Source organism: Hyperoodon ampullatus, assembly GCF_949752795.1.
Source record: "Hyperoodon ampullatus genome assembly, chromosome: 9".
Lineage (NCBI taxonomy): Eukaryota > Metazoa > Chordata > Mammalia > Artiodactyla > Ziphiidae > Hyperoodon > Hyperoodon ampullatus.
The window spans coordinates 11,318,005-11,344,887 of record NC_136922.1 but is presented as its reverse complement, the minus strand read 5'-3'; the positions used below and the strand labels follow the sequence as shown (position 1 = coordinate 11,344,887).

General features: G+C 40.5%; 1 protein-coding gene across 4 annotated transcripts in view; it reads right to left on the bottom strand.

Moving 5' to 3' along the window:
• The window catches only part of ARMC10 (armadillo repeat containing 10), a gene marked incomplete at its 5' end in the record, with an annotated part of 33,850 nt that overhangs the window by 1,240 nt on the left and 5,727 nt on the right, over positions 1-26,883 (bottom strand). Inside the window, 4 exons of one of the 4 annotated variants that reach the window (XM_079711028.1) lie at positions 316-387; positions 5,489-5,665; positions 9,002-9,136; positions 11,447-11,595. In XM_079711028.1, the coding sequence (XP_079567154.1) occupies positions 316-387; positions 5,489-5,665; positions 9,002-9,136; positions 11,447-11,595 (533 nt within the window). The remainder of the gene's footprint in view (positions 1-315; positions 388-5,488; positions 5,666-9,001; positions 9,137-11,446; positions 11,596-26,883) is intronic. The other 3 variants (XM_079711029.1, XM_079711030.1, XM_079711031.1) reach the window with 3 other exon arrangements.

The window sequence follows — 26,883 nt, the reverse complement described above, 5'->3', positions numbered from 1 at the left end:
GAACATAAGCAGGTCAAATATATAAGATGTGATGATATACAAGTACCCCAAATTGGACAGAGACAGAAAAGTTATAATTCATTATTGCTAGGGAGAACTTTTCAAAATGATTTTTAAAAGTAAAATACGTTCATTACAGAAATTTTAGGAAATTCACATCAGCAAAAAGAACCAAAAAAAAAAACCCCACCTCTAATATTGCTCCTCAGAGATAAGCCCTGTTAATATTTGAGGTAAGTCCTTTCCTTCCAGATCTGTCTGTCCAAATCTATATATTTGTACGGACAAAACAAATATGTAAGCTACTGAACTTACTTTGGCACCAAGGAGTCCATCTGTCATGGCTGGATTTTCCGACAAATTCAAAAGCAGTTTTAAAACTTGAACCTGAAATAAGAACACTGGTTTATTTCAGACTAGCAAGCGTGGGTTTTCTCTCCCTGGCAGGCCGTCCCCCAACCAAGTCCACATTTTAAAGTCCTGCCTATTCAATGTCTGACTCAAATTCTCTCCATTCCACGAAGCTTTCTCAATTCCTCTTATTTAAAACCTTAGTTTTCCAATTATACTGACAGGGAGACAGGGAGAAAATAATGAACATCTTAGCTACCCACCCCTGGCGCACAGAAATACCTAACACAGAGTAAGTTTAGCATGTGTTACATAAATAATCTTTATCACGATTACTGTTAAGTGAAATATGATCTTTAGAACAAAAAAAGGAATCTCTCAAAGCTGTTTCTTTCTACTTCAAGTATGAAAATTTGGGGATAGTTTGGTTATGAAGACTAACAATATGGTGCTTTATACTAGGTTTCTATGATTCTTGGAGCTTAGCTTTTCTATGTGAAAAACTACAATCATTTAACTACGCAGTGACATAAATAATAAGCAAACAAATGTTACCTTATAGCTGACTAGCCAAAATATCAGAACTCTTATCACTTATAACTGAAAAGTCAGTAATGAAAACATTCAAATGGAATTCTTCCTTTAAAAATGCGAGTCGTGGCGCCTCACTGGTGGTGCAGTGGTTAAGAATCCGCCTGCCACACAGATGCAGAGGACAAACGTGTGGACACGAAAGGGGGAAAGTGGCGGGGGGGATGGTGGTGGTGGGATGAACTGGGAGATTGGGATTGACATGTATACACTAACATGTATAAAATAGGTAACTGATAAGAACTTGCTGTATAAAAAGATAAAATTCAAAAAAAAAAGAATCCACCTGCCAATGCAGGGGACAAGGGTTCGAGCCCTGGTCCGGGAAGATCCCACACGCAGCGGGGCAATTAAGCCCGTGCGCCACAACTACTGAGCCAGCGCTCTAGAGCCCGCGCTCTGCAACAAGAGAAGCCACCGTGATAAGGAGCCCACGCACCGCAATGAAGAGTAGCCCCGGCTCGCCACAACTAGAGAAAGCCCGCGCGCAGCAACGAAGACCCAACGCAGCCAAAAAAAAAAAAAAAAAAAATGCAAGTCATGTAAAAGTATACTTTCTACAAGGTACTTGAAACTGCAGAACGTGAGGAGCAGGGAGAGCAGACTGAAATCAGGAAAAAGTGACAAATGTGCCCTCCATTACTCCCTGGAAGAGACCCGGATATTATTATATAAACCTTTTTTGAATTACAAAGGCATTATGTGTTTACTATAGAACATTATTTTTAACTACAGAAAAGCAGAAAGGAAAAGGAAATTCACATTTCCATGACTAGAGATGATATTAAGTTTGGTATTTTCTCATATACATATCCTAATACACATTCCTTTGATCACACTGTACATATTAATTTAAGTAGAAAGATATGACTTTCCCTACTTTTACTGTTTTTATCATTTAAAACTTTTAAATAAAATTAATACATGTTCATGATAAATTTCAAAGAGTGCAGGAGGGTTCTGCACAGCAAAAGAAACCATAAAAACGATGAGACAACCTACAGGATGGGAGAAGATATTTGCAAATGATGTGACCAACAGGGGTTAATTTCCAAAATATACAAAGAGCTCATGAAGCTCAATATAAAAAAATAGCCCAATCAAACAATGAGAAGACCTAAATAAACATTTCTCCAAAGAAGACATACATGTGGCCAAGAGGAACAAAAAACATGCTCAACATCACTTATTTCTAGAGAAATGCAAATGAAAATAAAATGAGGCATCATGTCCCATCAGTCAGAATGGCCATCATCTTTAAATCTACAAACAACAAACACCGGAGAGCACATGGAGAAAAAGGAACCCTCTTACTCTATCGGTGGGAATGTAAATTGGTAACAGGCGCTATATATTAACGCATATACATGGAATCTAGAAAAATGGTACACATTAACCTAGTTGCAGGGCAGGAATAGAGATGCAGACGTAGAGAAAGGACATGTGGACACGGGGTGGGGGAAGCGGAGGGTGGGATGAACTGGGAGATCAGTACTGACATATATACACCACCACGCATAAAACAGAGAGCTAGCAGGTACCTGCTATAAAACACAGGAGGTTATTAACCTCGGTGCTCTGACATGACCTAGGTGGGTGGGATGGGGGGTGGGATGGGCGGATGGGAGGGAGGACCAAAAGGGAGGGGATATAGGTATACATATAGCTGATTCACTTCATTGTACAGCAGAAACTAACACAACATTGTAAAGCAATTATACTCCAATAGAAAGAAAAAAAAAGCACGAGGGGGTGTCAAGGGGCACCAGTCAGAATGGCCGTCATCCCAAAGTCTACAAACAATAAACACCGGAGAGGGCGTGGAGAAAAGGGAGCCCTCCTACACTGTCGGTGGGAATGGAAATTGGTGACTGCCACTATGGAGTAGGCGTATATCTGGAGAAAACCATAATTCAAAAAGACACATACACCCCAACCTTCCTTGCAGGGCTATTTACACTAGCCCAGACATGGAAGCAACTAAAATGTCCATCGACAGGTGGATGGATAAAGAAGATGTGGTACATATATAAGGAAATATTACTCAGCCTTAAAAAAATGTAATAATGCCATCTGTAGCAACGTGAATGGACCTGGATATGATCATACTAAGTGAAGTCAATCAGACAGAGAAAGACAAACATCATATGATATCGCTTGTATGTGGAATCTAAAAAAAATGATACAAATGAACTAATTTACAAAACAGAAACAGACTCACAGTCTTCAAAAACAAACTGAGGGTGACCACCGGGGAATAGTGTTGGGAGGGATAAATTAGGAGTTTTGGTTTAACATATACACTGTTTAAAATAGATAACCATGAGGACTTACTCTATAGCACGGGTAACTCTACTCAATATTTTGTATTTATCTAAATGGGAAAAGAATTTGAAAAATAATATGTATATGTATACCTGAATCACTTTGCTGTACACCTGAAACTAACACAACATTGTAAATCAACAATACTCCAATATAAAATAAAAAGTATGAAGACAGAAAGATAGAAATCAGCCGCCCGCTTTTAGACTCGTGACCTGGGTTTACATCTCGTGTGTTAAAGGTGAGAAAAACTATATATAAAGTTAGAGTACAACTACAGATTAAACAGTTAACGTGTATGTATTTTGTTTTGAAACCACGGTCAGTCCTATTGAACCGTAACTTTCTTGTGTCACACATGCCATCTTGTGGTGGCTCTAGGACATTTCTTTTAAGCCATTACTTTCTTGTGTTCTCACGGCAGATGTAGCAAACACAAGGTTTATTTAAATTCACCTTCTACTATTCGTATGTAGTTATGAAACACTGTTGAACCCAAGAGGTTATTATAGTAGAGTGAGATCACTTATTAAAAATATTTTTAAAATTCATGTTGGTGGTTTTTTACTAAGAAAATATCTAAAATGGATACATTTTTCCACTTACAAATGGATTATTATCCGAAAGTTAAGTTGCAACTTTAAACTCATTTTTTTAAAAAGACTTTTCTGACGTGGGCCATTTTTTAAGTCTTTACTGAATTTGTTACAATACTGCATCTGTTTTATGTTTTGGATTTTTGGCCAAGCGGCCCGGACCAGGGATCGAACCCGCACCCCCTGCATTGGAAGGCGAAGTCTTAACCACTGGACTGCCAGGGAAGTCCCTAAAGTCATTGTTTAATGGAGAAACAATTGGTGGTTAGCCTCCCAGACAGACGAAAAAAGCAAATTTTCTATCCCAGAAATACCTGCTAGGCAATGTAGTAGAAAAACAAAACAAACCAAAAATGAACATAGTATTGTGGTGTGAGTCACTTTCAAAATGTCATAAAATATAAACCATCTCTGAGACAGATATATACAGCCCCAAGGCCAGAGGTGCTTGGCTCTGAACACAACGTGCCTCTGAGGTTCTGGGCAAAGTAGCTGCAGAGAGAAACAGAAGAGTTTCCAACAGCCCCAATGCCATGGGGTAGAGAGAATGCAGTTTCTATGGGGGTCAAGGGCTGGAAGTTACCTTGCTCCCCTGGAGAGAGGGGTGTTGATGGGCGTGTGCATTTGGAAATTGCCTATGGATGGAGCATTATTCCTAAAATATTGCTAATATGATTATTACATTTAATTTTGAATGCCTTCGGGTACCTCTTGGACCAGATCTAAGTAAGTTTGGCTACCTGAAATGTGGAAAGCCCATATAAAAACATCTCAGAACAAATTTTAAAAGGACTATAGTAAGGCTCTGCTGTAATCACAATTTGATAACCTCAGAAGTAACTTCAGTGAAGTTGATTATCTGGAGTTTGGCTTCACATTTAGTCCTTCTAAAATGCTCATGCGTTTTTTTCAACTGTGCCAGAGAACACAGACCAATACAGTAAAACACTGATGAACAACTGACTCAACTAATTAGAACCTTTGATTACTCTACCTTCTGTTTTTATGGTATTTCTTGGAAAATGGTGCTTGATAAGAATGCACACCAATATGAGGGGTTTACTCAAGCAGTTTTCACAGGGTGTCCCAGTTAATTCAGCTCCAACTCTGTTGCCTCCTACATCTATTGATACATAACAGGTCAAAGTGGAGCACTGAGACATGCATTACTGAAACTTACAAGTTTCGGAAAAATTTTACAACATATAATGGTCGAATCAAAAAAAAAAGTTCTGTTAACCCTGAGGTAAGCAAAAAATTCAATTACCCAGCACTGTCACTCAAAGACTTCTTTTAATCACAGTGGTCCTGTATCTGGTGCGGGTGAAGCTAGCTACTTCACTTCAGTAAAAGGTAAACTGATTTTCAGAGAACCAAATGAATACCCATCTATTGATAAGTGAAACAACAGATTATTTTCACAAGTTAACTTTGAAGTTCAATATTAGGGTATAAAAATAATATACTTTCTTGTGCCCATGTAAGGGTTTTTAGTAAACTTTGAACTTTCTTTTTTGAGGAGTATCAACTTAAGACGGGTCACTTGTAAACTGAATTCCAATCTTAATAAACTGGATGCAACAGCTGTTTGTACTGCAAGTAATGACCAACCACTTCCTTCATACCTTGGTGCTTCCATTTCCCGTGAGCAACAAGTGGAACAGGTCTGGAATGTAACTGCTAAGCATGTGCTGGTGGTCATTGGTCACTGTCATGTTTGTTAACAACCTCAGTCCGGCCAGCTGCACAGCGGAGTTCAGGGGGCCGGAGAAGACATCCTCACAGACTTGACTGACGTACACCTGAAGGCAGGGAAAAAGTGAGCGTCTTAGGATCTCCAAAATTTTTCTATTGAACCGTAACTTTTCTGCACAGCAGAACAGGGTGATTGTTCAGGATGAGACTTGCTCCTTAGGAAAGATGGCATTTGTATCCAGCCCTCAAACTTGGGCGACTTTTTCTTTTAAGCTGCCCTTGTTAATGGGAGGCACAGAGCATTTTACAGATATACCTCACTTCAGCCCTGAGACAACTCTAATGAGGCAGTGTTAGTATGGCCATTTTACTGACAAGGACTTTAAACTCTTCCAGGAGCTTGGACCCCCTGCCCAATGTAATGAGCTGGTGGAGCAGTGTCCAACCCCAGAGACCATGCTCCCAACACCAGTGGGGGACCTCCCAACCCAGTCTGCCTTTCTGTGTCTGGGCACACTAGGATGAGGAGGAAGACCTGTAGGGCCATTGTGTACCATGGTTAAGTACCTGAACAGTAGGATCTAGGGGCGATATCATGTTAGAAGTAAAGAATGGGGGGGACACAAAGTCAAATAGAACTTTTCTTTAGAGCTCTTTCCTTCAAAAGTAAGCAGAGGGCTTCCCTGGTGGTGCAGTGGTTAAGAATCTGCCTGCCAATGCAAGGGACACGGGTTCAAGCCCTGGTCCAGGAAGATCCCACATGCCGTGGAGCAACTAAGCCCGTGCGCCACAACTACTAGAGCCCACGCACCACAACTACTGAGCCCACATACCACAACTATTGAAGCCCGTGCACCTAGAGCCCGTGCTCCACAACAAGAGAAGCCTCGACAATGAGAAGCCTGCGCACCGCAACGAAGAGTAGCCCCCGCTCACCACAACTAGAGAAAAGCCTGCGCGCAGCAACTAAGACCCAACACAGCCATAAATAAATTTTTTAAAAAAGTAACCAGAGGCAAACTCTATTTGGCCCAAGGTTCTTATTTACCAAGGTATATGCATATGAACTACTCCTTCGTAATTTGTAAACCGCCACTGGCAAAAAGTAATGCAATGCCAGTAGTACTCCTATTTCACACGTGACAGATCTAAACTAAACCCAGGGTGATGGAAATTTTTCTGAAACTCTATTTTCTATGTTTGGCCATGATCTCTCCAGCTTGGAAAAATTATGTCTCACAAATAATTGGTATTCACCTAAGTCCGAACTCCACCAAACATTCTAATTGGTAAGAAAAATTCCCTAACATAAAATGCTAATGGACTTCCCTGGTGGCGCAGTGGTTGAGAGTCCGCCTGCCGGTGCAGGGGACGCGGGTTCGTGCCCCGGTCTGGGAAGATCCCACGTGCCGCGGAGCGGCTGGGCCCGTGAGCCATGGCCGCTGAGCCTGCGCGTCCGGAGCCTGTGCTCCGCAACGGGAGAGGCCACAACAGTGAGAGGTCCGCATACCGCAAAAAAAAAAAAAATGCTAAGGAATTACCAACCGTCCCATAAGCCAGTATTAACTTTTAAAATTATCCAAATGTATTCATGTTACCTAATGGCAGTAAAGCAAAGAGAGATTAAATTTTTAATCTGGTTTCAAGATCTAAATGATATTTACACATCAATCTCGCTGTCCTGGGTCACCATTTCATTATACATCCATCCTTTAAAAAAAAAGGCATTTCCTTAGAATCATTATAAATCGTGTATTTTCACAGGATGCTCATGTCTTTCGAAGCATTTCCTAAAATGTGCTGAGCATTTACATCCTTATTAGCTCTGAATCTTTTCTCCACTTCAGTTCTAGCAACAAGAAATGGGCCAGCTCAGTTATTCCTGGAGCCGTGCCCGTCTCACCTTGTTCCTTTCTCTTGTGATTCCCTCCTTCCCCAACTCTGCCCGTAGAAAGCTTAGACAGTCTTAAGAGCCATCCTGGGCTCTAGCTTTTACAGAAACTTCTGAATGAAATCTCTCCTTTCTGTGTATTCAACGATATTTTACTTGTATTTTTCCTTAAAGTATTTCATCATGTTCTGCCTTGAATTACAACTATTTGTGGACTTGCCTTATCCCTCCTTCTAGCTTTCTTAAAACAAGAGCTAATCATGTTCATTTCTAAACTCTGTAACACAGAGCAGGAGCTCAGTAAATGTTGAATTAACATAATTTCCTCATTTATTGTGTCTTCCTGCTGATGTTATCTGACTTTGGCCTGGTTCCTTTACCACATTTGGATTAAACTGAACCCCAAATTCAAAAGTCCACTGCACTTCTTATTGGCTGGTTCAGGTCCCTCCTTCCTCTGACTTAGTCTCCATAAAAATGAGCAGAGGGCCTGAATAGACATGTTTCCAAAGACATACAAATGGTCAATAGGTTCACGAAAAGACGTTCAACATCACTAATCATCAGGGAAACGCAAATCAAAACCACAGTGAAATATCACCTCACACCCAGTAGAGTGGTTATCAAAAAGATAAGAAGTAACAAGTGCTGGCAAGGATGTGGAGAAAAAGGAACCCTTGTGTACTGTTGGTGGTTGGTGCAGCCACTATGGAAACCAGTATGGATATTCTTCAAAAAATTAAAAACAGAATTACCATATGATCCAGTAATCCCACTTCTGGGTATATAGCCAAAGAAAACAAAATCACTATCTCAAAGCGACACCTGCACCCCCATGTTCACTGCAGCGTTAGTCACAATAGCCAAGACATAGAAATAACCTAAGTGTCAATCAATGGACAAATGGATAAAGGAAATGTGGTGTGTATATACAATGGAATATTATTCACTATAAAAAAGAAGGAAATCCTGCTATTTGTGAAAAATGGACGGACCTTGAGGGCATTATGTTAAGTGAAATAAGTCTGACAAAGACAAACAATGAATGATCTTATTTACATGTGGGATCTGAAAAAGCCAAACTCACAGAAACAGAGAGGAGAATGTTCAGGTGAAGGAAATGGGGAGATGTGATCAAAGCAGACAAACTTCAAGTTATCAGGTGAATAAGTTGTGGAATCAAATGTACAGCAAGGTGACTGGTTAACAATACTACATTGTATACTTGCATGTTGCTAAGACAGTAGATCTCCAATGTTCTCACCACACACACATGCATGCACAGGTAATTATGAGGTGACGGAGGTGTTTGCCAATGCTATACAGTAGCAGTAATCATTTTGCAATATGTATGTGTATCAAATCATCATGTTGTATACCTTAAACTTACACAATATTTATGTCAATTATATCTCAATAAAGCTGGAAAAAAAATAATTCTTGGCTATAAAGTTATAAAGTATGGCCTACTAAAATTTCATTACTTACCTTTTTGTTATTTTTCTCTTTCATTTACAGAAATCCTTACCTTTTGTGATTTCAGATAACTTACCTTTATCTTTATTTGATTTTCAACATTCACACTCAGGTTATTCAGTGCATTTAAAGCTTTCTCTTTAATACTCTGGTTGGGATTGTTGATTTTGCTTCCAATGATTGGAATACCACCCAATTCACGAATCATGACCTAAGAGGGAAAAAACAGGACCATGACTTCAATATGCAGCCCCCTTCATTATATTCTTTGCTTCTACAAATACAAATAAAAACTAATGACTCTTTGGAAATACTGTTCCCATATACAACCTCTAATTCCTATTTTTTAAAAAAGTTTACGACCCATAATTTTACAGGTAAAGAAACCAATTGAAAATAAATTATTAATATATGTAATATTTAAACTATAGCATGGAGATATACAATGAAGATTTATATCTACTACAAGAGCTACTACAATGATCTCAAAGCAATTTACAAACAAAATTATTTTACTTTGAAATAAGTTATATCTCTATTACAGGCCAATTTGGAAATGCATTAAGATTTAGAACACTACAGTAGTGTTTTGCTAAAATGAATACTTTGGAACACTAATCCCTCAAGATTTTAGTAGATGCTCCATTAAAAAAAAAGGGAGCTTTCATGGATAAGTAACTTTGAGAAACTCTGGGTATAACAAGACTAAACATGTCTCTTTATTTTGATGCAATCCTATGTTCGTGTGCATTGGAATCTCTGAGAGGGGAGTACTGAATATAGTACTTCTATAAACTTTATCCATAAAGATCATTTTTCAGTTGGGGAGAGGAAGAAAACTTATTAACATCTTGAAGTATTAAAGTTCCACACAGTTTGGAAATGGTGCCCAAATTTTCAGAGGAAAAATAATCTGGAGATTTCTCACAATCAATTGCAACACTAAATACTATGTGCCTTTGTCCCAACATTGAAAGAGACATAAACTTTCATTTCTTACAAGAAAAATAAGCTGAAAATGACTCCTGTCAGGCCAAAACATGCCGTTCTATCAGAAAAAGAGAGAAAGAAGTTTTCCCTCTGCAATTCCAGGTTCTTCCAAAGAATGTGTGGTTACTAGAAAACAGCCCTTTTAAAAACAACAACAACAAAAAAACTGTACTGTTAAAGCAGATGAAGGCACTATAATAGATGACGAGGGACCCCAACTCCCATTACTGAAGAAAGTACTTGTTCACCAGTGGCTTCTGAGCCACTCACTCTGACTACAGTTTGTTTCAGAGGAATATAAAACTATGGCATCATAAATAACCCCAATACAGACATGCTAATAAGCTAGTCACCATCTGTTGTTTTTGTCTGCCTGGCACCCCTCTTTCTATTGGGGCAGACACAGCACCTCCTCTATCCTATATAGTCCCTGGTGGGACTGCTGGTCAATTGTGTTTACACCCATCCCTGTTGCTTTTGGCTGCAGGATGCACATGTGAGCCAGGCCTTGCTAATCATGATCCAGGGTGCTTTGGCCCAACAATCAATCCAAAGGGTTGGCACTTATCCAAGCAGAGCAACTCCACCTTTCAGATCATGAGCTACAATGATGAAGGCTTGAGAGGCCAGTGGCTTTCTTTCCATCCCTGTGAAGAAAACCTCTTTGTGGCCAGAGAGACAGAGATCAAAACACAAAAAGAAGCAGGGGTAAGCAGCCAAAAGACAGAGAAAGAGAAGGTCTGATAATGCTTTCTGTAACCTTGAACTATATTCACACTTGTGCCTGAAACCAGTGATACCCTTGGACGTCCAAGTTAACTGAGCTCAATATTTTCCCTTTTTGGTTTGAAATAATTTAAGTTGGGTTCTGTCATTTACAACGGAAATGTGAGTAACAGACAAATATTCCTTGTATCTCCCGATACATCTCTAGAGCTTTAGAGTAAACCTTGACATGATGGATAAATACGGACTAAAATGAAGTATAAGTTCAAAACTGTGCATGCATGACAATGTTAAGAAAGGGCATTAGCTGAAAATCATGACAAAAACTGTTTTACTTTTCTCCATGGGTAGTGGGGAGGAAACAGAGGCCATTTACATTGGTCCGTGGTTGTCAGCGTGTGGTCTAGGGAGCACCTGCATCAGAACCATCCTCGTAAGCCCTGTGCACGATGTAAAGCATGTACTGAAATGTCAGATGCTTTTGTTACTGTACTGCAGCACTGCTGAACTTTAAATAATTAAAAAGGTCAGGCAATGCTAAGTGTCGATTAGATACACTTATTACAAATGTGATGCCAGTGACCAACTTCATAGGGACCTTGAGCTAGAATCCTATTACTAATCGTATTACTATTAGGCTGTGCTTTTCAGAAGTACACAAACGTTATTCTGTAGGTATCCACAGCCATACTATATAGATGAAAAAACTGAGGCTCTCTGGGAGGTTAAGTAACTTAACAGGGTCACAATTAGTGCTGGTGTGTGAGAATAGGAGGAACGTGTTTGCAGAGACTAGGGTACTCACTTGGTTGACTGAAAAGGCTGCATTGTTACCCAGAGTGACCAAAGCTCTTTCGATAATGACAGGATCCTCAGTAGACTCAAGCAGGTAAAGGAGTTTCTGAAGTTGTTCAGCATTTAGGATATCATCATATGAGTCACTGATTAAGTCTTCTGCATAAGAATAAAGTTATTTAAAGTTCATTTAAAATCAATGAGACAAATTTCTTTTACGAACAATACTGAATGCATATTCCGACACCAGGCACAATTTTAAGCACTTCAAATGCCTTATCTCATTTAATCTTCAAGTGACCCTTGGAAGATACTATTATAATTCTCAATTTACAGACAGAATACTGAGGCTTATAGAAGTTAAGAAATTAGCCAATGGTTTTCTCTTTTAGTAAGGCACTGCACGCCAACAGCATTTCTTTTTTAGTAAGGCACTGCATGCCAACAGCATTTTCTATTTCTCCTTTCTAAAAATCAGGTACACCCATCCAGTGGAACACTTCCCTACAGACATAGATTATTAAGAAACAGAATTTGCATTAGGGATAACTGTTCTGATCACAGTTTTAAGAGTGCCTCAGGCTGGAGCAAAAGCTATGGGAGTGGCCCAATCATGCTGCTACTGGGGCGCTTTTGTTTGGTTTATATGAGCAAGGCATGATGACCGAGACGCAAGAACAGTAGTCCACCTGGGGGTGAGGACAAAAGCTGTTGTTCTGAGGAATAGGTCAAGTAGTCAAATGCTGTATCTGCTCAGGAACATTTGAAATGTATAGCTCTAACCTTTAAAAAAAAAATCCTCTTTATAGAAATCACCACAGGAAAAACAGAAACCATTTGTATAATGATATAATTGTGTTATAAACATAGAACATGATTCTCTCCAAATTAAACTATGAGAATAGGTCAGACAGTGCAAGTGTCCACCGTACATTGCCCAGGGTGGGGCTGAGGGGGCAGTTTATAACAAGAGGTGCTGTATGATGTCACAGCTGTGCTTTTTGTTTTTAAAAATGTCTCTCAAATTATTAAAAGTTATCTTTGGATGCTGGGATTATGAATGACTTATTTTCTACCCCTGTGTTCATGAGTACTTTCTGATTTTTTTGCAGTAAATATGTACACTTTATTAAAATAATTGAGTATATTACTTAAAGAGGAAACACAGACAAATATGAGGTAAACAGACAAGTTTAGATTATGGGAGCCAATAAGTGATATGATGTCCTGAAGAAGCCAAACAAGAAACCAATCATTAGGAAAATCTAAAAGCCAAAAAGCCAGCAGATTCTCACTCCCATGTCTTATAATCAGAACCTCTGTACCATGCTTTTACGCCTGAATCCACTACCTGCCTCATTAACACCTTATAAAAGAATTTCACCCAAAGAATACTTGAAAAGGTAAGTGAAACAATGACAAAAACACAGATTTTTAGAATGGAAAGATTTTTGGGGGGTTCATCCAAACCTCTTACTTTACACACAAGGAAACTGAGACCAGGATCATTTAAGGATTTGCCTAATGTCACAAAGGAGTTAGTAGCAGAGACCAGAGAAATGAAAATACAAAGCTACAGACAACCACTTAACCTCTTTTGGGTCTCAGTCTTCTCACATGTAAAATAAGGTTGGTCAAACACTATAACTGGTTCCAAAACTTCCTGTACAGCCCTGAAGTTGTGTAATTTTGTACATATACACATGACAAAAACAGGATAAATTTAACTCATTAATACTTCCAAAACATTTCAAAATCCTATAACTTCCTTATACATTTTCCCACAAGGCCATTAAAAAGTTTTATAGATACATAATTTATAAATAGCCAAATAAAAATTGACAGGGAAAAGTGTTAAATCATAGACTTTTCACTTGAAGGAAGGAAGTGCAATGTGGTTAAAAGTAAAAGTAAGTTAAAAGTAAGCTCTTTGGAAGATGGCGGGAGAGTAAGACGCGGAGAGCACCTTCCTCCCCACAGATACACCAGAAATTCATCTACACGTGGAACAACCCCTATAGAACACCTACTGAACGCTGGCAGAAGACCTCAGACCCCCCAAAAGGCAAGAAACTCCCCCACGTACCTGAGTAGGGCAAAAGAAAAAAGAAACAACAGGGGCAAAAGAATAGGGACGGAACCTGCACCAGTGGGAGGGAGCCGTGAAGGAGGAAAGGTTTCCACACACTAGGAGCCCCTTCGCGGGCGGAGACTGCGGGTGGCGGAGGGGGAAAGCGTCGGAGTAGCGGAGGAGAGCGGAGCAACAGGGGTGCGGAGGGCAAAGCGGAGAGATTCCCGCACAGAGGATCGGTGCCGACTGGCACTCACCAGCCCCAGAGGCTTGTCTGCTCGGCCGCCGGGGCTGGGAGCTGAGGCTCGGGCTCCAGTCGGAGCGCAGGGAGAGGACTGGGGTTGGCGGCGTGAACACAGCCTGAAGGGGTTAGTGCGCCACGGCTGGCCGGGAGGGAGTCCGGGGAAAAGTCTGGACCTGCCAAAGGGGCAAGAGACTTTTTCTTCCCTCTTTGTTTCCTGGTGCGCGAGGAGAGGGGATTAAGAGCGCTGCTTAAAGGGGCTCCACAGACGGCGCGAGCTGCGGCTAAAAGCGCGGACCCCAGAGACAGGCGTGGGACGCTGCGGCTGCTGCTGCCGCCGCCAAGAGGCCTGTGTGCAACCGCAGGTCACTGTCCACGACCCCTTTCCGGGGAGCCTGGGCAGCCCGTCACTGCCGGGGTCCCGGGATCCAGGGACGGCTTCCCCGGGAGAGCGCACGGGCTGGTGCAACGTCACGCCGGCCTCTGCCGTCGCAGGCTCGCCCCGCCTCGGTGCCCCTCCCTCCCCCCCCCCCGGCCTGAGTGAGCCAGAGTCCCCGAAACAGCTGCTCCTTTAACTCCATCCTGTCTGAGCAAAGAACAGACGCCCTCGGGCAACCTACACACAGAGGCGGGGCCAAATCCAAAGCTGAGACCCGGGAGCTGTGGGAACAAAGAAGAGAAAGGGAAATCTCTCCCAGCAGCCTCAGAAGCAGCGGATTAAAGCTCCACAATCAACTTGATGTACCCCGCATCTGTGGAATACATGAATAGACAACAAATCATCCCAGATTGAGGAGGTGGACTTTGAGAACAAGATTTATGATTTTTTTCCCCTTTTCCTGTTTTTGTGAGTGTGTATGTGTATGCTTCTGCATGAGATTTTGTCTGTACAGCTATGCTTCCACCATTTGTCCTAGGGTTCTATCCGTCTGTTTTGTTTGTTTTGTTTTTTAATTTTTTCTTAATAATTATTTTTTTAATTATTTTATCTTTATTTTATTTTACTTTATATTCTTTCTTTCTTTCTTTCTTTCCTTCCTTCCCTCCTTTAGACAACGAATCATCCCAAGTTGAGGAGGTGGGCTTTGAGAGCAAGATTTATGATTTTTTCCCCTTTTCCTCTTTTTGTGAATGTGTATGTGTATGCGTCTGTGTGAGATTTTGTCTGTATAGCTTTACTTCCACCATTTGTCCCAGGGTTCTAGCCATCTGATTTTTTTTTTTTTTTTTGCGGTACGCGGGCCTCTCACTGCTGTGGCCACCCCTGTTGCAGAGCACAGGCTCCGGACGCGCAGGCTCAGCAGCCATGGCTCACGGGCCCAGCCGCTCCGCGGCACGTGGGATCCTCCCAGACCGGGGCACGAACCCGTATCCCCTGCATCGGCAGGCGGACTCTCAACCACTGCGCCACCAGGGAAGCCCTAGCCATCTGATTTTTTTAAAATTTTTTAAAAATAATTATTTTTTATTTTAATAACTTTATTATATTTTATAATTTATTCTATTTTACTTTATCTTCTCTTTCTTTTTTCCTACCTTCCCTCCTTCCTCCCTCCCTCCTTTTCTTTCCTGCTTTCCTCCTTCCTTCCTTCCTTCCACCCTCCCTCCCTCCCTCTCTTTCTTTCTTCTACTAATTCTTTCTAATTTTTCTCCCTTTTATCCTCAGCCGTGTGGATGAAAGGCTCTTGGAGCTGCAGCCAGGAGTCAGTGCTGTGCCTCTGAGGTGGGAGAGCCAACTTCAGGACACTGGTCCACAAGAGACCTCCCAGCTCCACATAATATCAAATGGCGAAAATCTCCCAGAGATCTCCATCTCAACACCAGCACCCAGCTTCACTCCACGACCAGCAAGCTACAGTGATGGACACCCTATGCCAAACAACTAGCAAGACAGGAACACAACCCCACCCATTAGCAGAGAGGCTGCCTAAAATCATAATAAGTCCACAGACACCCCAAAACACACCACCAGACATGGACCTGTCCACCAGAAAGACAAGATCCAGCCTCATCCACCAGAACAAAGGCACTAGTCCCCTCCACCAGGAAGCCTACACAACCCACTGAAACAACCTTAGCCACTGGGGACAGACACCAAAAACAACGGGAACTACGAACCTGCATCCTGCAAAAAGGAGACCCCCAAACACAGTAAGATAAGCAAAATGAGAAGACAGAAAAACACACAGCAGATGAAGGAGCAAGATAAAAACCCACTAGACCTAACAAATAAAGAGGAAATAGGCAGTCTACCTGAAAAAGAATTCAGAATAATGATAGTAAAGATGATCCAAAATCTTGGAAATAGAATAGACAAAATGCAAGAAACAGTTAACAAGGACCTAGAAGAACTAAAGATGGATCAAGCAACGATGAGCAACACAATAAATGAAATGAAAAATACTCTAGATGGGATCAATAGCAGAATAACTGAGGCAGAAGAACGGATAAGTGACGTGGAAGATAAAATAGTGGAAATAACTACTGCAGAGCAGAATAAAGAAAAAAGAATGAAAAGAACTGAGGACAGTCTCAGAGACCTCTGGGACAACATTAAACGCAACAACATTCGAATTATAGGTGTTCCAGAAGAAGAAGAGAAAAAGAAAGGGACTGAGAAAATATTTGAAGAGTTTTTTTTTCCCAAAGAATATCTATTAGAGAAATCTATATTCTTTTTTTTTTTTAATTTAGTTATTTAGGGCTGTGTTGGTCTTCATTTCTGTGCGAGGGCTTTCTCTAGTTGTGGCAAGTGGGGGCCACTCTTCATCGCGGTGCGCGGGCCTCTCACTATTGCGGCCTCTCCTGTTGCGGAGCACAGGCTCCAGACACACAGGCTCAGTAGTTGTGGCTCACGGGCCTAGCCGCTCTGCGGCATGTGGGATCTTCCCAGACCAGGGCTCGAACCCGTGTCCCCTGCATTAGCAGGCAGACTCTCAACCACTGCGCCACCAGGGAAGCCCTGAAGAGATTATAGTTGAAAACTCACCTAATATGGGAAAGGAAATAGTTAATCAAGTCCAAGAGGCACAGAGAGTCCCATACAGAATGAATCCAAGGAGAAATACGCCAAGATACATATTAATCAAACTGTCAAAAATTAAATATAAAGAAAACCTATTAAAAGCAGCAAGGGAAAAACAACAAATAACACACAAGGGAATCCCCATAAGGTTAACAGCTGATCTTTCAGCAGAAACTCTACAAGCCAGAAGGGAGTGGCAGGACATATTTAAAGTGATGAAGGAGAAAAACCTGCAACCAAGATTACTCTACCCAGCAAGGATCTCATTCAGATTTGATGGAGAAATTAAAACCTTTACAGACAAACAAAAGCTGAGAGAGTTCAGCACCACCAAACCAGCTTTACAACAAATGCTAAAGGAACTTCTCTAGGCAAGAAACACAACAAAAGGAAAATACCTACAATAACGAACCCAAAACAATTAAGAAAATGGGAATAGGAACATACATATCGATAATTACCTTAAATGTAAATGGACTAAATGCTCCCACCAAAAGACACAGATTGGCTGAATGGATAAAAAAACAAAACCCATATATATGCTGTCTACAAGAGACCCACTTCAGACCTAGAGACACATACAGATTGAAAGTAAGGGGATGGAAAAAGATATTCCATGCAAATGGAAATCAAAAGAAAGCTGGAGTAGCAATTCTCATATCAGACAAAATAGACCTTAAAATAAAGACTATTAGAAGAGACAAAGAAGGACACTACATAATGATCAAGGGATCGATCCAAGAAGAAGATATAACAATTGTAAATATTTATGCACCCAACATAGGAGCACCTCAATACATAAGGCAAATGCTAACAGCCATAAAAGGGGAAATCGACAGTAACTCAATCATAGTAGGGGACTTTAACACCCCACTTTCACCAACGGACAGATCATCCAAAATGAAAATAAATAAGGAAACACAAGCTTTAAATGATACATTAAACAAGATGGACTTAGTTGATATTTATAGGACATTCCATCCCAAAACAACAGAATACACATTTTTCTCAAGTGCTCATGGAACATTCTCCAGGATAGATCATATCTTGGGTCACAAATCAAGCCTTGGTAAATTTAAGAAAATTGAAATTGTATCAAGTATCTTTTCCGACCACAATGCTGTGAGACTAGATATCAATTACAGGAAAAGATCTGTAAAAAATACAAACACATGGAGGCTAAACAATACACTACTTAATAACGAAGTGATCACTGAAGAAATCAAAGAGGAAATAAAAAAATACCTAGAGGGCTTCCCTGGTGGCGCAGTGGTTGGGAGCCCGCCTGCCGATGCAGGGGACGCGGGTTCGTGCCCCGGTCCGGGAAGATCCCACATGCCACGGAGAGGCTGGACCCGTGAGCCATGGCTGCTGAGCCTGCGCGTCCGGAGCCTGTGCTCCGCAACGGGAGAGGCCACAACAGTGAGAGGCCCGCGTACCACAAAAAAAAAAAACAAAAAAAAAAACCTAGAAACAAATGACAATGGAGACACAATGACCCAAAACCTATGGGATGCAGCAAAAGCAGTTCTAAGAGGGAAGTTTATAGCAATACAATCCCACCTTAAGAAACAGGAAACATCTCGAGTAAACAACCTGACCTTGCAGCTAAAGCAATTAGAGAAAGAAGAACAAAAAACTCCCAAAGTTAGCAGAAGGAAAGAAATCATAAAGATCAGATCAGAAATAAATGAAAAAGAAATGAAGGAAACAATAGCAAAGATCAATAAAGCTGGTTCTTTGAGAAGATAAACAAAATTGATAAACCATTAGCCAGACTCATCAAGAAAAAAAGGGAGAAGACTCAAATCAATAGAATTAGAAATGAAAAAGGAGAAGTAACAACTGACACTGCAGAAATACAAAGAATCATGAGAGATTACTACAAACAACTCTATGCCAATAAAATGGACAACCTGGAAGAAATGGACAAATTCTTAGAAAAGCACAACCTCCCGAGACTGAATCAGGAAGAAAGAGAAAATATAAACAGACCAATCACAAGCACTGAAATTGAAACTGTGATTAAAAATCTTCCAACAAACAAAAGCCAAGGACCAGATGGCTTCACAGGCGAATTCTATCAAACATTTAAGAAGAGCTAACACCTATCCTTCTCAAACTCTTCCAAAATATAGCAGAGGGAGGAACACTCCCAAACTCATTCTACGAGGCCACCATCACTTTGATACCAAAACCAGACAAGGATGTCACAAGGAAAGAAAACTACAGGCCAGTATCACTGATGAACATAGATGCAAAAATCCTCAACAAAATACTAGCCAACAGAATCCAACAGCACATTAAAAGGATCATACACCATGATCAAGTGGCGTTTATTTCAGGAATGCAAGGATTCTTCAATATACGCAAATCAATCAACGTGATACACCATATTAACAAATTGAAGGAGAAAAACCATATGATCATCTCAATAGATGCAGAGAAAGCTTTTGACAAAATTCAACACCCATTTATGATAAAAACCCTGCAGAAAGTAGGCATAGAGGGAACTTCCCTCAACATAATAAAGGTCATATATGACAAACCCACAGCCAACATTGTCCTCAATGGTGAAAAACTGAAAGCATTTCCACTAAGATCAGGAACAAGACAAGGCTGCCCACTCTCACCACGATTATTCGACATAGCTTTGGAAGTTTTAGCCCCAGCAATCAGAGAAGAAAAGGAAATAAAAGGAATCCAAATCGGAAAAGAATAAGTAAAGATGTCACTGTTTGCAGATGACATGATACTATACATAGAGAATCCTAAAGATGCTACCAGAAAACTACTAGAGCTAATCAATGAATTTCGTAAAGCAGCAGTATACAAAATTAATGCACAGAAATCTCTGGCATTCCTGTACACTAATGATGAAAAATCTGAAAGTGAAATCAAGAAAACACGCCCATTTACCATTGCAACAAAAAGAATAAAATATCTAGGAATAAACCTACCTAAGGAGACAAAAGACCTGTATGCAGAAAATTATAAGACACTGATGAAAGAAATTAAAGATGATACAAATAGATGGAGAGATATACCATGTTCCTGGATTGGAAGAATCAATATTGTGAAAATGACTATACTACCCAAAGCAATCTACAGATTCAATGCAATCCCTATCAAACTACCACTGGCATTTTTCACAGAACTAGAACAAAATATTTCACAATTTGTATGGAAACACAAAAGACCCCGAAAAGCCAAAGCAATCTTAAGAATGAAAAACGGAGCTGGAGGAATCAGGCTCCCTGACTTCAGACTATACTATAAAGCTACAGTAATCAAGACAGTATGATACCGGCATAAAAACAGAAAGATAGATCAGTGCATCAGGATAGAAAGCCCAGAGATAAACCCACGCATATATGGCCAACTTATCTTTGATAAAGGAGGCAGGAATGTACAGTGGAGAAAGGACAGCCTCTTCAATAAGTGGTGCTGGGAAAACTGGATAAGTACATGCAAAAGTATGAGATTAGATCACTCCCTAACACCATACACAAAAATAAGCTCAAAATGGATTAAAGACCTAAATGCAAGGCCACACACTATAAAACTCTTAGAGGAAACATAGGCAGAACACTCTATGACATAAATCACAGCAAGATCCTTTTTGACCTACCTCCTAGAGAAATGGAAATAAAAACAAAAACAAACAAATGGGACCTAATGAAACTTAAAAGCTTTTGCACAGCAAAGGAAACCATAAACAAGACGAAAAGACCACCCTCAGAATGGGAGAAAATATTTGCAAATGAAGCAACTGACAAAGGATTAATCTCCAAAATTTACAAGCAGCTCATACAGCTCAATATCAAAAAACAAACAACCCAATCCAAAAATGGGCAGAAGGTCTAAATAGACATTTCTCCAAAGAAGATATACAGACTGCCAACAAACACTTGAAAGAATACTCAACATCATTAATCATTAGAGAAATGCAAATCAAAACTACAATGAGATATCATCTCACACCAGTCAGAATGGCCATCATCAAAAAATCTAGAAACAATAAATGCTGGAGAGGGTGTGGAGAAAAGGGAACACTGTTGCACTGCTGGTGGAAATGTGAATTGGTACAGCCACTGTGGAGAACGGTATGGAGGTTCCTTAAAAAACTACAAATAGAGCTACCATATGACCCAGCAATCCCACTACTGGGCATATACCCTGAGAAAACCATAATGCAAAAAGAGTCATGTACCAAAATGTTCATTGCAGCTCTATTTACAATAGCCCCGAGATGGAAACAACCTAAGTGTCCATCATTGGATGAATGGATAAAGAAGATGTGGTACGTATATACAATGGAATATTACTCAGCCATAGAAAGAAATGAAACTGAGCTATTTGTAATGAGGTGGATGGACCCAGAGTCTGTCATACAGAGTGAAGTAAGTCAGAAAGAGAAAAACAAATACTGTATGCTAACACATATATATGGAATTTAAGAAAAAAAAGTGTCATGAAGAACCTAGGGGTAAGAAAGGAATAAAGACACAGACCTACTAGAGAATGGAGTTGAGGATATGGGGAGGGGGAAGGGTAAGCTGTGACAAAGGGAAAGAGAGGCATGGACATATATACACTACCACACGTAAGGTAGATAGATAGTGGGAAGCAGCCGCAGAACACAGGGAGATCAGCTCGGTGCTTTGTGACCGCCTGGAGGGGTGGGATGGGGAGGGTGGGAGGGAGGGAGACGCAAGAGGGAAGGGATATGGGAACAGATGTATATGTAGAGCTGATTCACTTTGTTATAAAGCAGAAACTAACACACCATTGTAAAGCAATCATACTCCGATAAAGTTGTAAAAAAAAAAAAATAAGATGGTCATTTTAACAATTCCTGTAGAGGTGATGGGATACAAGATGGTAGAGTAGAAGGACTTGAGCTCACCTTCTCTTACAAAAACACCAAAAACACAACTAACTGCTGAATAACCACGTTTTTTGTTCAAGTCGACAAAAAAAAGACTTGAACTGGGCTTCCCTGGTGGCGCCAGGGAAGTGGTTGAGAGTCCGCCTGCCGATGCAGGGGACATGGGTTCGTGCCCTGGTACGGGAAGATCCCACATGCCGCGGAGCGCCTGGGTCCATGAGCCATGGCTGCTGAGCCTGCGCGTCCGGAGCCTGTGCTCCGCAACGGGAGAGGCCACAACAGTGAGAGGCCCGCATACAGAAAAAAAAAAAAAAAAAAAAAAAAAAAGACTTGAACCTACCAAAAAAGGTATTCTGCACCGAAAAACAAAGAAGAAGCCACAAGACAGTAGGAGGGGTGCTTCTGTGATATAATCAAATCCCATACCTGCCAAGTGGGTAACCCACAAACTGAAAAATAATTATATCACAGAGGTTCTCCCACAGGAATTAGGGTTCTGAGCCCCACATGAGGCTCCCCAGCCTGACGGTCTGGAATTGGGAGTAGGAGACTTCAGAGTACTTGGCTTTGACGGTCAGTGAGGCTTTAGTGCAGGACTCCACAGGACTGAGGGAAACAGAGACTCCACTCTTAGAGGGTGCACACAAGGTTTCATGTACACTGGGACCCAGGGTAAAGCAGTGAATCCACAGAAGCCTGGACCAGATCTACCTGCAGATCTTAGAAAGGCTCCTGGGGAGGTGGGGGTTGGTTGTGGCCCAATACAGGGTCAAGGTCACTGGTGGCAGAGGCCCCTAGGAAATACTCCTCAGTGTGAGCTCTCCTGGAGGTCACCATTTTGGCACTGAGACCTGGCCCCACCCAACAGCCTGCAGACTCCAGTGCTGGGATGCCTCAGGCCAAACAACCCACAGGGTGGGAACACAGCCCCACCCATCAGCAGACAGGCTGCCTAAAGTTGTCTTGAGCCCAGAGCCACTTCTAGACATGCCACTTGACATGGCACTGTCCACCAGAAGGACAAGACTCAGCTCCACTCACCAGTGGGCAGACATGAGTCCCTCCCACGAGGAAGCCTGCACAAGCTCCCGGACCAACCTCACCCACCAGAGGGCAGACATCAGAAGCAAGAAGAACTACAATCCTGAAGCCTGCAGAACAGAGCCCACAAACCCAGAAAGTTAGAAAAAAATGAAATGGCAGAGAAATATCTTCCAGACGAAGGAACAAGATAAAACCCCAGAAGAACAACTAATTGAAATGGAGATAGGCAATCTGCCTGAAAAAGAATTCAGAACAATGATAGTAAAGATGATTCAAGATCTCGGAAAAACAATGGAGGCACAGACTGAGAAGATACAAGAAATGTTAAACAAAGAGTTAGAAGATTTAAAGAACAGAGATGAACAATACAATAACTGAAATGAAAAATACACTAGAAGGAATCAGTAGCAGAATAAATGGCTCAAAAGAATGAATAAGTGAGCTGGAAGACAGACTGGTGGAAATCAGTGCTGCAGAACAGGACAAAGAAAAAACAAAAGAAACGAGGACAGTCTAAGAGACTTCTGGAAAAACATTAAAGGCACCAACATTCACGTTATAGGGGTCCCAGAAAGAGAAGACAGAAAGGGCCTGAGAAAATATTTGAAGAGATAGTAACTGAAAATTTCCCTAACATAGGAAGGGAAACACTCAAGTCCAGGAAGCTCAAAGAGTCCCATACAGGATAAACCCAAGGAGGAACAGGCTGAGACACATATTAATCAAACTGACAAAAATTAAAGACAAAGAGAAAACATGCAGAGCAGTAAGAGAAAAGCAACAAATAACATACAAGGGAATCCCCATAAGGTTACCAGCTGATTTTTCAGCAGAAACTCTGCAGGCCAGAAGGGAGTGGCACAATGTATTTAAAATGATGGAAGGAAAAACCTACAACCAAGAATACTCTACCCAGCAAGGCTTTCGTTCGGATTTGACAGAGAAAGCAAAAAGCTTTACAGACAAGCAAAAGTTAAGGAATCCAGCATCACCAAACCAGCGTTACAACAAATGCTAAAGGAACTTCTCTAGGCAAAATGGAAAAGTGAAAAAGAAGTTACAACAGACACCACAGAAATACAAAGCATCCTAAGAGACTACTACAAGCAACTCTACGCCAATAAAATGGACAACCTGGAAGAAATGGACAAATTCTTAGAAAGGTATAACCTTCCAAGACTGAACCAGGAAGAAACAGAAAATATGAACAAACCAATCACAAGTAATGAAATTGAAACTATGATTTAAAACCTTCCAACAAACAAAAGTCCAGGACCAGATGGCTTCACAGGTGAATTCTACCAAACATTTAGAGAAGAGCTAACACCCATCCTTTTCAAACTCTTCCAAAAAATCGCAGAAGAAGGAACACTCCCAAACTCATTCTATAAGGCCACCATCACCCTGATACCAAAACCAGACAAAGATACTACAAAAAAAGAAAATTACAGACCAGTATCACCCATGAATATAGATGCAAAACTCCTCAACAAAATGCTAGCAAACAGAATCCAACAACACATTAAAAGGATCATACACCATGATCAAGTGGGATTTATCCCAGGGATGCAAGGATTCTTCAATATACGCAAATCAATCAATGTGATACACCATATTAACAAATTGAAGAAGAAAAACCATATGATCATCTTAATAGATGCAGAAAAAGCTTTTGACAAAATTCAACACCCATTTATGATAAAAACTCTCCAGAAAGTGGGCATAGAGGGAATCTACCTCAACATAATAAAGGCCATATATGACAAACCCACATCAAAAATCATTCTCAATGGTGAAAAACTGAAAGCATTTCCTCTAAGATCAGGAACAAGACAAGGATGTCCACTCTCACCACTATTATTCAACATAGTTTTGGAAGTCCTAGCCATGGCAATCAGAGAAGAAAAAGAAATAAAAGGAATACAAATTGGAAAAGAAGAAGTAAAACTGTCGCTGTTTGCTGATGACATGATACTATACATGGAGAATCCTAAAAATGCCACCAGAAAACTACTAGAGCTAATCAGTGAATTTGGTAAGGTTGCAGGATACAAAATTAATGCACAGAAATCTCTTGCATTCCTATACACTAATGATGAAAAATCTGAAAGAGAAATTATGGAAACACTCCCATTTACCATTGCAACAAAAAGAATAAAATACCTAGGAATAAACCTACCTAGGGAGACAAAAGACCTGTATGCAGTAAACTATAAGACACTGATGAAAGAAATTAAAGATGATACAAATAGATGGAGAGATATACCATGTTTTTGAATTGGAAGAATCAATATTGTGAAAATGACTATACTAACCAAAGCAATCTACAGATTCAATGCAATCCCTATCAAATTACCAATGGCATTTTTTACGGAACTAGAACAAATCATCTTAAAATTTGTATGGAGACACAAAAGACCCTGAATAGCCAAAGCAGTCTTCAGGGGAAAAAAACGGAGCTGGAGGAATCAGACTCCCTGCCTTCAGACTATACTACAAAGCTACAGTAATCAAGACAATATGGTACTGGCACAAAAACAGAAACACAGATCAATGGAACAAGATAGAAAGCCCAGAGATAAACCCACGCACCTATGGTCAACTAATCTATGACAAAGGAGGGAAAGATATACAATGGAGAAAAGACAGTCTCTTCAGTAAGTGGTGCCAGGAAAACTGGACAGCTACATGTAAAAGAATGAAATTAGAACAGTCCCTAACACCATACACAAAAATAAACTCAAAATGGGTTCGAGACCTAAATGTAAGATCAGACACTATAAAACTCTTAGAGGAAAACATAGGGAGAACACTCTTTGACATAAATCACAGCAAGATCTTTTTTGATCCACCTCCTAGAGTAATGGAAATAAAAACAAAAATAAACAAATGGGACCTAATGAAACTTCAAAGCTTTTGCACAGCAAAGGAAACCATAAACAAGACGAAAAGACAGCCCTCAGAATGGGAGAAAATATTTGCAAACGAATCAATAGACAAAGGATTAATCTCCAAAATATATAAACAGCTCATGCAGCTCAATATTAAAGAAACAAACAACCCAATCCAAAAATGGGCAGAAGACCTAAATAGACATTTCTCCAAAGAATACATACAGATGGCTAAGAAGCATATAAAAAGCTGCTCAACATCACTAATTATTAGAGAAATGCAAATCAAAACTACAATGAGGTACCACCTCACACCAGTTAGAATGGGCATCATCAGAAAATCTACAAACAACAAATGCTGGAGAGGGTGCGGAGAAAAGGGAACCCTCTTGCACTGTTGGTGGGAATGTAAATTGATACAGCCACTATGGAGAACAGTATGGAGGTTCCTTAAAAAACTAAAAATAGAATTACCATATGATCCAGCAATCCCACAACTGGGCATATACCCAGAGCAAACCATAATCCAAAAAGACACATGCACCCCAATGTTCATTGCAGCACTATTTACAATAGCCAGGTCATGGAAGCAACTTAAATGCCCATCGACAGACAAATGGATAAAGAAGTTGTGGTACATATATACAACAGAATATAACTCAGCCATAAACAGGAACGAAACTGAGTCATTTGTTGAGACGCGGACGGATCTAGTGACTGTCATACAGAGTGAAGTAAGTCAGAACCTATGTGGAACCTAGAAAAGTGGTACGGATGAGCCAGTTTGCAGGGCAGAAGTTGAGACACAGATTTAGAGAACAGACGTGTGGACACCAAGGGGGGAAAGCCGTGGGGGGGTGGGGACGGTGGTGTGCTGAATTGCGCAATTGGGTTTGACATGTATACACTGATGTGTATAAAATCGATGACTAATAAGAACCTGCAGCATAAAAAAACAAACAAACAAAACAACTAATACGAAACTTTCTTTGGGTTATTTGTATGGAAATATGTTAATATAAATGTTTCAGACATTACATGAAATTTCTAAAAATCTTATATGTTCTGGTATTATAAGTCATAATTCTAGTTATTACTTTAAAATGTATATCTCAGAAATAACTAAATTTCTTTGTCAACTGCATTATTATGAACTTTCATCAAATCTTTAACCGTGGTCACTTTTAAGTCTTTTGTCATTTACAGACAGTTCTGGGTGTACTCTGATGCTTTTGCTAATATGTTCCTATAAAAGGGTTTCATCTTCAAGGAATTCATGGAAAA